Here is a 17,063-nt window from a genome sequence, read left to right on the forward strand (position 1 = left end):
GTGAGCATGAAATAGAGATATCTGCTTTTTTTGCCTCCAGGTTACTGATGTCTTGGGACGAAGGTGGTAATAAAATCATCCTCTTACCTGGCCCATGATGATATTTCTTATTTCCCCAAACAGCTTCTCTCTTCTTTCTTGTTCTTTCATCCCTAGTGCAAGAGGGAATATTTTTTTTAAATGCTGCATTTTCAATTGTATTGTCTCTGGCACATTAAACAGTAGGTTTATATGTAAAAATGGAGCACACAAATACATATTTTGTAACACATTTGCCAAATATGCTGTATTTCCTGAAAATAACCAGAATAGCAGCTCAAAAAAAAGGATGCTTTGCTCTAGAGAGAAACATAAGGGCTGTTACTGATCTATTTCGGGAAGTGACATTGACTTCTGTGGCAAAAATTATGGTAATTACAGTCTCTGGCTATTTTAAATATATCAGAAAGGATAAGGAATTGTCAGCATGAAGGCGCAGATCATTTTCTGTGGTTTAAATTATGCTTGTGAATTAATTTATATTTTTCAGGAGCTTCTTTGGTTTCCATAGAAAATACAGCTGAAATGAATTTTCTCATGCACCACTTGGATGCATTTGCAGCAGACTCCAGACAGTTTTGGATAGGACTGTACAAAAATGTGGAGGGTAATTATTCAACTTGCAGTAATTATTTACAAATAAATACTCATATAGGTGATGGAAATCTAATGTAAAATATTTTTCAGTCATAGTACCTAAAAAGGACAAATCCTTCAGAAAAGATCCCTGCTCTCTCTCGATCTCATAAAAAGAAAAAAATATGCACATATAGTGGTTGATCAATTTATTTCATTACACACTTCTCTTTCATTCCCTTTACTTTGAAAAACTTTGCAGCATCTCAGATATTCTCAGTAAAAACCTTCCTACGGTAAGTATTTATCCAGCAAAAGGAACTTCTGAAAAGACTGCTGAAATCTTTTCAAGAAATAGAATTCTATTTTTATTGGTTAAGTAACGTTGAAGTTATAGTCTGCCACAGGAAGGACATGAGGAAGGCCTCCATATTAGCAAGCATTCTTGCTGGTATTTCATTTGTGCTAGACACAATATCTCTGGAAGCCCCAGGGGGCAAATATAGCAGCAGCCATTTCTACACCATTAATTCCACTGCCGTGTGAAGTGAGCATTCTGCTCCTTGCTTGCTGGTTGGTCTTGGATAGTGCATAAAATAGACAGGAACATGGCTACTTACCAATTTACATCTTTTGGGCCCATTGGATGATTTCAGAGCAGTTGCCTGGTACTAGACATTCCAAGTCCTTGTACTCAGGGAGGCGGCCCATTGAGTAGAGAAGCAGGGAAAGAATGAGGGAGGAGTCCCTGTCCAAAAGACCCATCTCCACACAGGAGAAAATAAAGATGAAAAGAACTCTTCCCCAAGCAGGAATGTACAAAAGAATAATAAGAAGCGAATGCTTCAGAGTGAGAATTTGAGGGGACTTGTTGGAGATGGGGTCCAGGGCTGTGATTAGGGGACCAAGGACCTTGGCAGTTATATGTGAGGGCATGTTGAGAAGGTGGGGCAGATAGAAACTGAGCAGCACTGGAGTGACGAAAGAGAATAGAGTTGCTGGGCTTGCAGAAAGTGGTGAGCTGGGGACAAGAGGCCGGTGTCTCTAGAACCTGTGCAGATTTCTGTTTCCCTTATTGTGCATCACCTTAGGCACCAAGAGGAGAGTGCTGGGTGGGATTCTGGTATCTCGTTGCCACGAGGCATGTGATGCTGTGGTATGAGCCTGGTGAAATCTGGGGTTTCAAAGCAGTTTTTCATCTGATTTTTTGTATGATAATCAAAGTCCAGATGTGCAGGGACTCCCATGCAGCACCATGGCAGCTCGTTGAGAGGAGACTGTAGTGCATCAGGGAAGTTACAGTCAGAACAAGGATCCCAGCACACAAGACACTGAAACTACAGTTCTCAGTAAGCTCTGCAACAGCATTTCTGAAATGTCCAGTTTTCAGTCACAAGTTTTGGTTAAAAAATAAGTTTTCAGTGAAATTATTTTTATTTTAATTTTGTGCAGAAAACTTGAAATTTTCCATTAATAAAACAATTTGGTTTTCATTTTCCAGCTAGCCTCAGTCTCAGCAATGGGCTACCCTTTATCCTTGAGACACAAGAAACAGCAATTATTCCTGCTAACTGGGCTTGAGCACGGGAAGAGCAGAGAACAATAGGTGTACTTTTAAATCATCCTGATACAATTAGGCAGAATTAATTAACTGAGCCCAACCTGGCAAAGGAGTTGATGTCTAGACATAGCTCTGATACAGAGCTGAAATCACAAAGGCTGCTCTAGATCCCTGCATTGGAATGACCACAGGGATCACATTTTAATGCTTCATCCACTGTATGGGCTCCCAGTTGCATATTCTGGTGCAAGTGAAACTCCTGGGCTATGTCTGCCCTGGCAGCTTCTTGCACAAGAACTCTTTTGCGGAACAGTTCTTGTGCAAAAACTCTTCCACAAGAGAGTGTCTACACTGGCATGTGCTTTTGCACAAGAGATGTACTTTTGCGCAAAAGCATCCATGCCAGTGTAGATGCTCTCTTGGGCAAGATAGCTCTGATGGCCATTTTAATCATAGGGGCTTCTTGCGCTAGAAATTCATGTTGGCCTCTTCTGGGAGAGCTCTTGCGCAAGAGGGCTTCTTCCTGAGAGGGAGCGTCAGAGTTTTGGCGCAAGAAGCCCTGATTTTCAATAGTACAACGTCAGTTTACTTGTGCAAGAACGCACGGCCAGTGTAGACAGGCGGAATGTTTTTGCACAAAAGCAGCCGTTACAATGCAAGAACATACCAGTGTAGACACAGCCCTGGTCTTACCCTTCAAGGCTTTGTGGGCCGTGCTATGTCTTTTTCTGAGGCAGTGAACACTGTCCAAATGAAAACTGCCTGTAGGAGGAGAGAAAACTGAGCTCGGCAAAATGATAATGTATTGATTTAATTAATGAATTAAGTGATCAGATACAACAGTGACAGATGCCACAGAAACCTTTTCTCCAGACATGAGTGATCTTTACCCTCTCATACATTATTCTGTATTTTTCATTTTAACTTTAGGAAAATGGACTTGGTCAGACAATAGTGCAGTAGATTTTGTAAACTGGGATAAAAGAGAACCTACGGATGGTTATCACGAACACTGTGTTATCATGGATGCCTCAAATGGAGGCTGGAAGAGCTATTACTGCTCTGCTGATAGAAGATTTATTTGTAAAATGCCAAAGAGTAAGTGATATGTTCAGTACAGTGGGTTATTAGCAGTGACTGATATTTACTGCATTGTGTGTTCTGTATGTGTCTATTTTATGGTAAATAGTCTGATTCTACTCCCACTGAAATCCCTGTGAAGGTGAATTGCTAATAGAGATGGAATAGAACTCCGGGACCATGGGCCCCTATCACCCTTATCCGTAGTGTCTTGGAAAATCAGAAACTCGCCAAATCAATTGCTTTGCATCTGCTTTGCTGGTAGGGTTACGGAGGAGCAGTCAAAACAGGTTAGGCAGCTGGGATGTGAGGGAAAGACCCTGAGAGGAAGTTAACTGGGGGTGGGGAGGCAAGGTGAGAGGAGAAGGCTTGCCAATCCTCCAGGATTGGTCTGGAGTCTCCCAGTGACTATTGAAAGCAATCCTGGAGATTTTAAAATGCTGTGTTAAGGAAATGATATTGTTATGTTGGGAAAAACAGCTCCCAGAGCTGGCCACCCTAGAGAGAACCCCAAATGGCGGAGCTGCTGCTGAAAGAGAGGAAAGAGGACACTGCTGAGAAACCGCAGCAGTGGAAGGGTCCTAAGATGTAGGGAAAGGGAACTGCAACTGTGAGGTGTGTAGATGGGAAGACGTGTCTAGGCCGATGGCGTTCATGTTTCCCAAAGGGTTGCCCCTCCCCCAATGCAAGGCTGACCCAAACTGCTTGCCTGCTGGACAAGGCTGGCCCATGCTCCTCCCCCACAGGGTTGGGATCACTGCCCACCCAAGCTCCCTGCGCCCCTCCCTTCTAGTGCAGAACTGGTCTGAGTGTCTCATTCAAGCTCTGCCACTCATGTCATCTGGGGCTGGAATGCTTCTACCCTGGTCTTACCTATACCTTGTGTATGACTTGCATCACTGCTCTATCCCTCATGTCTCCTTATCCTTCTTTCTTGACAAAAGTGGGTATTTGTCCCATTTGGTCTTGCTAACCTATTAAGTTGGCAAGAGCAAACAGGAAAAATGTCCAATTTTGTCAAAAAAATATGCGATTGCCAGGGCAGAATTTAAAAAAGGGACCGTCCCAGGCAAACTGAGATGCATGGTCAGCCTATGTAGGACCCAAAGGAAGAAAGAGGGGAATTATGACCCAATTTGTTTTTCTTTTATCTGGTCCTAGACAAAAATAAGATCTACCTATTTGGTGCAGTGAGCCTTCTAGTCTTGGGATTGATTGAGTAGGCTATGTTCCCTCAGCAGCTGGAGGAAAAGAAAAATGCACAAATACCTAACATAGAAATGCAAATATGAAGTTTCAGTTTTCCCCATGCTTCTGTGTGAAAAATCTTCACCTTCTCAAAATTTCATGAAGTCTTGACACCTCACATCAACTGACAACTTTTTTTCATGTGAAATAAGAAAAAATAATCCATTTTCCCTGGATTTGATATTTAACTGGAATGTTTCAGTTGATTTAGTTGGGTGGTTCATTTGGATTAAATCATAGGTGTGTCATATACTTTGCACCTCCATTATCACACTTTAAAATAAAGTGCAATGTGCCCAACATAGTAATTCTTGAAACATGATTTATTAACTGTGTGTGACTGTACAATCTGATGTAAGGACTCTGAATATCTTTTTTTCTTTGAAAGTTGCTGAAGTTGAACCATCTGAGAAACCACCAGACAATAAAGGTAGAATTGATTTTTTTTTTATAAGCAAACTAGAGATACTCAAATCAGGCTATAAATATTTTATTTTAGTTTCCTACAAAATTACTGTTAGTTGCCCAGGTCCATGGATATTTATTTGAAATGTGTTGTTGTGATTATTATATCTCAACCTGACTAAAAGCAGAACTCTCCCCTAAAATTCAATTTCAATTAAGGTATTTAATTGTGTTTTGATTGGATCTCTATATGCTATATTTTGTGAGTAGCACTACAAAAGTTATCTGTAAAATGTAATGATGTACAACCATAAAACTCTGCCTTCTGATTCTCCACAACTTACATTGACTTCAGTTTGAGTTAGGGATGCTCCGAAGTTTTAGAAATTAGACCCACTGCCAGACCCTAATAAATATCATAATAATCCTTAGCAGCCCAAGTAATTGATTCATATTCATTTGCAGCATTGAAAACAGATGAAGTTGTTCCTGCATCTGCACACCACCTAAGTGGCATGGTAGCTATTCTGGTCCTTCTCATTTTAGTAGGAGTTGGTCTTGCAGGCTATTTTTTCTACAAAAGAAGACACAACCAGCTACCAGTTGCACCAAGCAATGTGAGCTTTGACAACACTCTATATTGCAAAAGAGATGCTGTTCCTGCAACTAGTGAGTCAAAGTATCTCGTGGCAAACATTGAGCAGAATGAGCTTTAATTCATGAAATAAAAATGATTTTGATAAAAAAAAATCATGCATCTGGACTGCTTTTTCCTGTTAAAGTTGTAGTGCATTTTGCAGAGACTTGCATTTGTGTGTTTCATCTGTACTTTCCATAGTCTTGCAAGTTTCTGCATCTACTTGTAGAAGACTAGCTCAGTAGGAGTCACATAAAAAACCAAATATAACACCAAGCTATTTGAAACATTCAAGTTATTCCACGTTCTCTACTTGGCACCTGCCTCTGTAACTACCATCAAAAGAGCCAAGTGTACCATGAGGATTGTGAGAATAATCATTACAGGCTCTTCAAAGTCCTCAGAAAAGCACTTGTCTAATTTGATTAGATTTCTACTAATCTCATTCCATGGTATCAGGGCTATATTTGAGCATATAAGGCGAGACTTGGTTGTATAACTTTAGTTCAAATAACCACACAACACCTACTCAATGTGTTCTCTTGTAGTGCTTGACCCTCTGAAGTCAATAGGATTCTTTGGTTTGGCATCTCATGGCACTGGATCAGGCCCAAGCTTGCTTTTCTTTTAGCTCTGCATTACATTTTTTGTAATATATAAACAATGAAATATTTTAAAGGTCTCAGACAGCTTAGCTTCAACAAATGTCATATATTCTGATGTTTATTCCATTTGTGAAATTTCAAACATATTTGAATGCAAGTGTATTCCTCCTCTGGAGATCAATGGCTGAAAGTAAAGTGTAAACTGGTTTAGCTTTTGCCTTAGTTTTGTAAATTAAGCATTAAAAAGATAATTTGTCAAGGTTTTACATTTTTATTATGCCTTGTAAACAGGAATATTTTTATGTAGTACAGCCTTTTAAAAGGAGATAATGAGATTTGTCAGGTTGTCCTGCAGCCACATTTGCTATGTACTGTGATTTTTAAAAACATTTCTTTTGTGCTGTAAGTTTATACAACACTTTAGGGAACATCAGTAGGATTTGATCAGCATATAGACCTTGGTCAAACACTTTGTCATCTGCTTATCTTTATTGTGACAAAGGTCCTCCTTAACCTTGGTGGGTCCTGCACTTTCAGGCAGATTACTTGCTTCAGAGGTTCACAGCAGCCCACAATTCAGACACCAGCTTGCTGTTTGTGGAGCTGCTCTCATCATTGGCCAACATGGGGGAAAAGAAGAGAAACTAAACTTCATAGTCTTCGTGGCCCCTCCCAGAAGTACAGGGCAGGACAAACCCTTGTACCAAAAGCAATCTCTTTCTAGTACTAAAATGGAAAGCTGGGGGGACAGGACCTGGACCCACCCCCTACTTTGTGTTCCATCCCAGGGACCCTGTAACAGCAGCTGTCTGTAATGTTTCTGATAACATGTGTGACAGCTACAAATCCCTGGTCTACTTCCCCAGCACATTCTTTAGCAGACCTCCTTCTTCATGGTACCTGCTTGCACTTTGTTCTCATGGGCTCTCAATTACACTTTCTCTCAGTAGTCCCCACCTCACACACTGAGCAAATCGTTGGGAAGCCTTTTTAAACCAGTCCCAACTGGTTCTTAATTAGCTCCCCAAGGTGTTCTGATTAGTCTGGCTCCCTGGAGTCTGGAAGCCTCCTAATTGATTCCAAGTGTTTTAATTGGCCTGATTGCACTTACTGAGTCTAGCAGATTCCAACTGGTTCTGGATCAGCCCTTCTTAATCTACCCTGGGAATAGAGATTTATTTAGTCTGGGGCTAATACATTTCTCTTCCACCACTTTCCTATAATCTTCTGGCCTGTCCCTGAGACTACATATCTACCAATATTGAACATTAACTGTTAACGTTATCATCTTGCAGATATCATCAAACTGCTCAAAATAGTTAAGACCAAAACAGACTATGAAGAGCTTAAAAAAGATCTCACCAAACTAAATGATTGGGCAACAAAATGGCAAATGAAATTTAATGTTGATAAATGTAAAGTAATGCGCGTTGGAAAACATCATCCCAACTATATATACAATCTGATGGGGACTAATTGGGTTACAACTACTCAAGAGAGAGATCTTGGAGTAATTGCGGATATTTCTCTGAAAACATCCACTCAGTGTACAGTGGCAGTCAAAAAAGCAAATAGAATTATAAGGAGTTATTAAAAAATATATAGAGAATAAGAGAAAATATCTTATTGCCTCTATATAAAAGCAGGGTACTCCCATATCTTGAATACTGCATACAGATGTGGTCACCTCATCTCAAAAAAGATACATTGGCATTGGAAAAGGTTCAGAAAGGAACACCAAAAATGATTAGGGGTTTGGAATGGGTCCCATATGGCCATTCTTATGTTCTTATGTTAACCTTCCTTATATTCAGCAGCTCTGATGGATTTTGAATGTTATAGTTTGTCACTTATTTTAAGATTAGGAGGGCATTACAGAAGACCATCTATTCCCCCTCTTAAGAAGTCTCTCAAATAAGTAAAATAACTAACTAGTTACAGGTCACTAACAATCCTCCCAATTATTTTTATAGAGCAAAGACGGCCTCAGTCAAATTTTTGAGGTATACTATTGAGAGGGACAATTTGTTCTATGCAAGTGTAAAGCATCTCCAGTCAGCAAGTGGGACACCGTTGACTCTCAAGGATGCCCACAAGTCTGTGTGGCATGCCCTGGCTTCGCTGTTGGCCTGGCCCCCTATGGCCAGGGTGCCAGGCAGTTGGGGGAACACAGTTTAAGGTCACAGTTTAAGGCACAGCCTGAATTCAGGGCGACGAACAATGGGGGAACAGTAGTTTAAAGCTCCACCAAGTTCCATCCAGGCAAGGGTCAGGTCTCCTCACTCTTTGAGAGCTGACAAGCGCAGGAGGTTTCGCCTCACTGGGGGAACCTGCCACCCAATGGGAGGGATAACAGGGAGGGACGTAGGCCCACCCACTCGACTGCGTCTCGGCCCAGGGCCCTGATAGTTGCAGCCTGGAAGCCACTAGGTCAGCGGGGGTCTGGGCTGTTGCATGCTGACAAGGTCGAGGTCAGTGAGGGTCCTGGCTGCAACATGCTGTCCACCCAACCACCATGTCCTCAGCCGGCCCAAGGTCAGCTATCCTTGGGCCATGTTCTAATCCCACTGTGGGCCTACCAGACTCTGGCGCTGCTCTGGGGGGTCCTCGGGTGACTGAGGGGCTGGCTGGGTGTCCATGGGCTCCAGCTCGGGCAGGGGCCCCAGTGGGCCAGCCCAGTTGTCAGTGCCTGGCGAAGGTCCCGGAGGGTTTGGTGTGGGCTCAGGCAGTGGCCAGTGTCTCAGCAGTCTGAGCCAGGGCTCTGGAGTTGGCAGCGGTCGTGGTGGCCCAACCCAGTCCTCTGACCAAGAGCAGCGTGTCCTAGCCCTTCGCTGCAGGAGCTGGGGCCAGGCATCCGCTCAGGTCAGCTGCTACTCTCTGACTGAGGCTGTGGCTCTTATAGTCTTAGACCTGCCCTCTGGCTTCATGTGGGCAGGGCTAGGTATAGCTGGACCCACCCAACAAAGGGTCTTAGAGGGTGCTTCCTCTTCTGGGTCAGCAGGTGGCTATGTTGGTGTCCTGGGCTCGTTACACAGAATGTCAAAACACAACAATCCTTAAACTGGTTCTTGAATGCTGGTTTTGTTTACTACTTGCTGTAGTCCCCAGGAGAGAGTGTATTTTAACAATCGTTGTGCTACCAAGTATTACAACATTTGTTTCTCCATTCTCAAATGTTTTACTCAGATTTAGAACTTCCTTCTTATTGCCACTGGTAAAGCTCCAGCATCACATAGTGGCCTTATAACTGCCTTGCCAGACTACAAGCAGCTTTCTTTCTACATGGATGAAAAGTCAGGTGACACACTGCCAATATAATGGTGCTTATGCTATTCCCTGCCCTACAGCTAGGAAGAGAGGCATGGATTAGGGAAAATGAGAATGTCTGGGTTGAGACTTCTTTAACATTTTGCAGGATCATTTTTGTAACATGGAAGCAAATACATTTTTGCCTAAGTATGTTCTGTTTCATCTGATTTTAAGTTGCATGGATGGAACCCCTGTGAATTTCTTAGTATGGGCAGCACATGAACCCAACTTTGCAAACCATGATGAAAACTGTGTAGTGATGTATAAAAATGTAGGTGAGCAATATGACATTTCTGGATTTAATTTGGGGTAGGATCGGGGCTAGGGGAAGGGGCTCAACCCAAGAGGATGGGACAAGGACTGCACAGGCCTCTTCTGCATGCACTAACCAGGCGAGGTGGAAGGGGCTGTGCACGTCTTCCCTGGAGACATTTCCTGAGGCCAAGGGATGGAGGAGTGAGGGGTCGTCACAGGCCTTTCCCACCAGCCCTTCTCAGGCCCAGCCTGGGAGGTAAGAGAGGCTGCATAGGCTTCCCCAGGCTCTCCCTGGTCCAGGGCAGGAGGGAGGAGAAGTCGAAGAGAGGGACCTTGTAGACTAGCTTGCAGCAGCCGCACTGGGCATCCCAGTGGTGCGGGCAGGGCAGAAAAGCGTTAATGCTTGTGAATTCTGTGGACGATGGCTGGAGCTGTGTTTGGCAGGTCCTGGTGGTGTTCTCAGGTATTGGAGGTGCACAGTGGTGAGTCTGGATTTGGAGGGGGGGAGGCATTAGGCAGAATGGCCACTTTCTAGAGGCAGGCAGGATGGCAGGGGCCTATCCCCAGTGCCATCAGTGGTGCGACTGGCCCAAATGGTCACTTGGCAGGAGAGCTGTCTCCTGTGCTTACTGCTCCCAATGGTAAGTATGAGGATTGTATTCCTCCTTTCTCTCCCCTTCTCTTTCTGTGTCATGAAAACTATCAAATTCCAGCCACATCTTGTTTTTCTGGCATAACCACATCCCGATATTTCTTTGAAATATGGTAAGAGGAACTGCACACCAAATTTGGTGGTCCTAGCTCTTATCGTTTAGGAGGAGTTCTTGAACAAACAGCCTCTCATACAGAAACTTCTAATATATATATATATATATATATATATATATATATATATATATATATATATATATATATATATATATATATATATATATATAGATCCAGTTCACCTTCCGAGATCTGAAGAAAAGCTCTGTGCAGCTCAAAAGTTTCTCTGTCTCATTAACAGAAGTTGGTCCAAGAAAGGCAGGGGAGCAAACAACCTCTCTGGGCCTCTTGGCAAGGTAGGTAGGTGGTGTCTCCACACTACTAGAAGGGCGGGGCTGGGGGGCAGCCAGCCCTCAGCACCACCCAGATCATGGCATATCCTCCACAAGCCCTTAGTCACCCGGAGTGTGCCATGCAGTGCCCCAGTGGTGATTTAAAGGGCCTGGGGCTCTAGGTGCTACTGCTGTCACAGTAGCAGCAGTGGCAGTGACCAGAAGCCCCGGTCTCTTTTGAGTCACTGGGCCCCGAGGCTGTTGTCCCTTTTGCCCTCCAGCAGCAGGCCTGAATAAAAGATATTACCTCACCCACCTTGTGTCTCATGAGATGAGATTCATGACGACTGAGAGTCTCACCCAGTTATGTATTTATCTCACATTCAGGGTTATAGAATGATATAAACTGTGGTTATCCAAATCCTTATATATGTGAAAGGCACAACAGTTCCATTAATGCAACTGTTTCTCCTACAACACCTTCACCCTCAGGAGGATGTCTGGAAACTTGGCTTTTGTTTCAAAATAAGGTACAGTCACATATCCACAATGTGTTGCATTTTAGACAGAGCAATAATGTATTTTTATATTTTATGATACAATATTGGAGAAAGAGGGCCAGAGTTTCTCAAAGTGAGGCCTGAGGTCTGCATACAGCATTTCTCATGCACAGATAATTATTGCATGCTCGCAGGTTCATTTGTAATGAAATTGCATGTAAGCAATGTTTTCTGGAAAATATCAGGCCTTGTGTACATTTTTGTAGTTATTGGTTGGTGCAGCTATTTGGGGTAATTATAAAACAACATTTAAAATCTTTAGGAAATAGGTTGTGGAGTATAAGCAATGTAAGTTGCTATAAATCTTACAGACTTATAAGTTGGTATAAGTCTTTCACCCCAGAATGATCCGGGTAGATATTTAATTGAATTTGCACTTTTTTTCTGATGAATGCTTATTTTGGAGATGTATTAGTAACTGAAAGTGCCAGCATCAGTCCTGAGTAAAGTATATAAAGAAGCCCTCTCCGAGTGTATTAGGGAAACTCTGTTGAACAACACATTGTGTTCAAGAAATAACATCTCTTCAGAATCCCTGCTCCCATTCCTCCAGGGGTTTAGTTCATTCTGCAAGAGGCTATCAATTCAGATGTTGTATATGTATTCTAATACAGAGAGGTTTTGTTTATTTTTTATTGCTTTTGCTAAGGGGTGATGTATTTCTTTTCTATACTAATCCACTGCTGCTTTCCACATGGGTTAACCTGTCTTCTGTGTCCATGTTAGGACATGCAACAGAGAGAGTTTGAATTTTAGAAACAGATTCTAATCTCAACTGCAGAGGTGTAAATCCAATCACTGAAGTATTTCTTTGGTTTTACACTAGTGTATGTGAGTTCAGAATCTGGCTCTTAGTATAAAGAATTGTGAATGGACACCCCCACTATTAGTGGCATCAGAAACTTGTAAAACCAAGTTAGTTGCCACAATTGTATCCCCGTAACAACTGTAAAGTCAAATCTCTTCATAAACACAATAGAATCTTCTGTTCTGGTTCTTAAAGCAGTACCGCATTCAAACTCATGTGGAAAGTATCAATATACTTCCTATCCATTAAATAAACTACCTAACTGATAATTACTAGCTCTATAAGATGAGTATATGAAGTTGGAAGGTTTCTCTGTTGAGACGCAGAATTGTACTTTCAATTCATACAAGTAGTCTTCACAATCCCCATAACATTAATTCAATATTGAATTCAAGACAGATTTCTTCCTTCCATCAAATATCAAAATTGAATCTGGTACTGAAATCTGCTAGGCAGCCTTGCAGGTATAGTATCTAAATTCATCCAATGTTGGTCCTCTAACCATTGGCCAATGCCACTTTTTGACATAAGTATTCTCCACTTCTCAGTGCCACGGGGAAGCTAGAGGATAAAGATATATATTTTACACATTACCTTATTTTGGAGGTCCATATTTCAAGGATCTCACTAGGGGGAGATTACTAGTGTGAAAATCCCTCTAACACAGATCTGTATGAAGAATAGGAAAATGTATATATGTTTACTTGAAAATGTCCATTTTGTGAATAGTAAGATTGCTAGATCTAGCTCACCCTAGAGACAGACTTAGAAATGACATACAAAGATTGCTTCTTTAGTGAAAATTACCTCCATGTTCCAGAGTAGGAAAAACTGTAGGAGGCACCACAATCAGTAAATTTATGACAGTAGATTGGAATTCTCCTAGCTGTGAAAGTTGTATCCGTTGGATACAACTTCAGGAAACAGACTATTCTTCCGCTCACAATGACCAAACAGTTCTAGTTCTATCCCCAAATTCCAAACAGGCAAGGCTGAACAGCATATAGTAGCGAATCTATTGAAAATAATGTTTTAGATTAAGTTTTTCTGTTCCAGGACATTCTGTCAGCAAATTTCAGCCTCATAGACTGCCAGACTCTTCTTTAAAAAAAAAGTTTTTGCATTTTATCCCCCAAATCACTGCTTTGCTTGATTTAGCCTATATTGTGAACATGCACACATATATGCACACACTGGTTTCAGTCATCCTGTAGCTCACCTAATATAAGTGGCTAATGTATAAAAAGCAAAAAACAAAAAAACCCAAACCAACAAATATTCTATTAGCACAGTAAAGACTCACAAAACATGTAGATGGTATTATGAGCTTTCATGGGGACAGCTTACTTCTTCAGATGACTAAAGTATTAGAAGTCCAGATCCAAGAATAAATAAGTGAAGGAGAGAGTGGGGAAGAGGGAAAAATCAAAGGGGAGGAAGAAAAAAAGACAGTGAGTAGATAAGCTTCAGAGGGATAGCCGTGAGTCAGTAACAAAGAAAACTTAAAAAACAACAAACAGTCTAGAATCATCTTAAAGACTAAATAGTTGCAAGAGGCTGATAAGAACCATTAGTTAGCACTTGAAAAGGAAGATGACCAACACCAGATTCTAAATAGACATCAAGAACCATTAGCACCTTCATAGTTTGGTTGATTGATAATGTGCGAGCCATCTGATACCCTGATTCAAAGCATAGGCATAAGAACTAAACTTATGAATTAAGTTGAGCTCCAATCCTTCTCTGTGTATTTGGCTTCTGGAATCAATCTGAAACAAAAACAGTGACTTGGAGATCCATTAATGAGTATCCAGGAAGATGAAAGTGTTCTCCAACAGGTTTTTGTGTGTTGCCTTTTTGGATATCTGATTTGTGTCTATTAAATCTTCCCCGTAGAGACTGTCCAGTTTGGCCAATATACATTGCAATGAGGCATTGCTGGCATTTGATGGCATAGATCACATTAGTGGATATGCAGTTAAACAAGCCTCTGATTTGGTGGCTGATATGGTTGGGTCCAGTGATGAAAATGCTTGTGTGGATGTGCTGGCAGAGTTTTCGCCGCCTCTGCCTAAAAGAATATTTCCAACATACCAATGTACAACACACTGACCTTGATGCTCTCCCCCACCAATTCCACAAGAGGAAGGCTTCTATGTGGACCCCTACTAATGGTTATAAAGAGAGTCTTGATTTCTACATCGACTGCTTCCACAAACGTGCTCCAGTTGACATTGTCAGCAAACAACATATAACATATAATTTCAGTCATGCAGAATGCAATGCTCTTCACAGCCTCAAAAACAATTCTAACTCAAAGAGGCTGACAAAGGGGGCACTGTAGTCATCATTAACAGAACAGATTATGAACAGGAGGCCACCAGGAACTCACCAACACCAGATTCCACAAGCCAAATTCACAAAGAAGGATTGGAACTCCATTTCATTCTCAAAGTTAACTCCCATGTAATCAATGAGCTTGCGCATTATCAGCCAACCAAACAATAAAGGCGCCAATGGTTCTTGATGTCTATGTAGAATCTGGTGTTAGTACTCTTCCTTTCCTTTTGCAAATTAATGGTTCTTATCAGCCTCTCTTACCTATTTAGTCTTTAAAGTGCTAATAGACTATTTCTTGTTTTTTTAAGTTTTTCCAGTTACATAATGGAAACCCTTTGAAATTGATCTACCTAATGTCCTCTTCCCCTCTCCCTCCAAATTTTTTCTTTCCCCCACCTTCCTCCTTCCCTTATTTTTTCTTGGTTCTGGACTTCCAACACTCCGGTCATCCGAAGAAGTGGGCTGTGCCCAGGAAAGCTCATGATACCATCTACATCTTTTGTTAGTCTTTAAAGTGCTACCAGTCTATTTGTTGTTGTTTATGGGTTTTTTTCTTGTAAAACACAGAAAACTAATGGAATGTAATTACTTTCAAACAGTGAAAGCCAAGGTGTGGACGACCACTTTACATTTTATGCTGCTTGAGTTAGAGACCATGTCTTCTTGGTATCGTTGCAAACAGAGGGTATTGTGGAAGTTTAACAGACCATAGCAGAGGACAATAGAAGAAAGCATTTCAGAGGCAGCATGAAGACAGCCTTAAATACTAGGAGTAGCAGAAACAATAAAAACACTGAAAGAAGCACCATCACATTATTGGTCTTCTAGAAATAATATGCTTTTCTGGGAGGCTAGCAAGAGTGAATGTACATTAGTTGTGGGTAGAAGCACACAGGACTGTGCTCAGCCTCATCCAGTAAAAAGAAAGCCAAGAATGTAATTTGGGCAATAGGAGGAGCTGGCAAGAAGTTGAGAGTAGAGAGCTGGGTTAGCCAATTATCATTACTCATAACTTATGGTCACATTGCAATTGTCTCTTGTCTTCACAGTGTAATTATAACCCTGAATGGACTCTACTGGTACATGCTGAGCAGGGAGGCTGTATTTGTACACAGGTGGTTGTATTCACATTGAGCTGACTTGACTTGGGCTGGATAGAGTCCTGGCACTGGATCTGAACCTGTGATGGGGAATGCTGTAACTCCTTGCTTGATGATGTAGTCCTGTTGTTGAAAAATGCTACTTTAAGCATAGTCATGTCAGTGAATCCAATTTCCCCAAAAGAATTAACATAAATTGAGTTGGTGTTGGGGGAGGGGATTAGATTCAGGGCTACTGGTGAGGAAGGACATGAGGGCGGACTCACCAGCCAGGCGTGAGAAGCATGTATGGAATGCAAATGCTTCCCCCTCACTCCCTTAGCATCTGGGGAACGGGATGGAAAGCTAGCCGTGTCCTAGAGCACACGTCTGCTGCTCCCCCACCAGCCTGAAATTCCACCCTTGCGTGTAGCTTACAGGGAACTTAGGTTCCTGCTGAGCCAATCATCAAGCCGTGGGTGTGGCCTGGCAGGATGCCACGGCCCAGCAGTCAGCGGTTCACAGCCTGGCACCAGTCCATGGATTGGAGATTGGGAAACACTAAGGGTATGTCAACACTACGGTGTTATTTCAAAATAGTTATTTCCAGGGCTTGACGAATGGTGGCGAAAACCGCTTGCCAGCCCCGTACTGTGAATGTGAAAGAGCCACATTGTGCATGTGCGCGCAGCAAATGAATGGGGCTAGCAGCTGAAATCTATTCACTACGGGTGAGTAGATTGTATTATTTGTTGAGCCCTGGTTATTTTGAAATAGCTTATTTCAAAATAATGCATCTACACACAAAATGCATTTCGAAATAGCATTTTGCTATTTCAAAAAATAGCGCGGCCACACTCTGAATTGCATTTAAGGCTGGACAGAACCAGTTCCAGAAGTGCACCAGGTCAGGACTTACTGTGTGGGGCTGCTGACTGAGGCTATCTGAGGTCTGTGCTTAGAGACCCTCCCGGACAGCCAGTTCTCAGGTTTCCCTGCTTGTTTGCCTACCTCGATGAGGGACAGCAAAGCATTTTGTCTCTGTATGCTCTGGTTGCCCTCACTTGGGACACCACAACACTCTGCAACATGGAGCCAGATCTGCCCCTGGGCACTCTGGTGCTTCTCTTGGACACGTTGCTGCAAGCCTGGCTGCACTTTCAGCAAGCTGTCATCCGGGAAGTCCATCAGGGAGCTGTCAGTATCCAGGAGACCTGTGGGAGAGCTTCCAGCCTGAGAAGCACTAAGAGCCTCCCTGGTCTGCCCCACTGGAGGCTTGTGCCTCGTTACTCCCTCACATTCTTCCACTTACCCTTCCCTAACCCCACTTCCTGATGTCAAATAAAATACACATGTTTTCATGAACACAAACTCTCTTTATTTAACAAAACTGGGGGAGGGAGGGAATGAAACTCTAGTGAGACTGGGGAAAGGAGTGGAAGATGGGAGAAGAGAGGGTGAGAAAGGGGAGGGGGAAACCTGGGAGGAGGGAACTCCTGGGTTTGCATGTGGCCTTTGATG

General features: G+C 42.4%; 1 protein-coding gene and 1 long non-coding RNA gene across 2 annotated transcripts in view; one reads left to right on the forward strand and one right to left on the reverse strand.

The window, feature by feature from the left end:
- LOC102456197 (macrophage mannose receptor 1-like) overlaps positions 1-6,270 on the forward strand; it is a 54,610-nt gene extending 48,340 nt beyond the window's left edge. Inside the window, exons 27-30 of the mRNA XM_075922470.1 lie at positions 530-646; positions 3,107-3,274; positions 4,893-4,934; positions 5,375-6,270. Of these exons, the coding sequence (XP_075778585.1) occupies positions 530-646; positions 3,107-3,274; positions 4,893-4,934; positions 5,375-5,625 (578 nt within the window). The 3' untranslated portion in view covers positions 5,626-6,270. The remainder of the gene's footprint in view (positions 1-529; positions 647-3,106; positions 3,275-4,892; positions 4,935-5,374) is intronic.
- Positions 88-12,986, reverse strand: LOC142827354 (uncharacterized). Its single transcript, XR_012902062.1, has 3 exons — positions 12,931-12,986; positions 12,718-12,792; positions 88-152 (listed from the first exon to the last, which is right to left on the reverse strand). It is a non-coding gene; the product is annotated as an uncharacterized LOC142827354 (long non-coding RNA).
- Positions 12,987-17,063: the final 4,077 nt, after the last annotated feature.

Source organism: Pelodiscus sinensis, chromosome 2, assembly GCF_049634645.1.
Source record: "Pelodiscus sinensis isolate JC-2024 chromosome 2, ASM4963464v1, whole genome shotgun sequence".
NCBI lineage: Eukaryota > Metazoa > Chordata > Testudines > Trionychidae > Pelodiscus > Pelodiscus sinensis.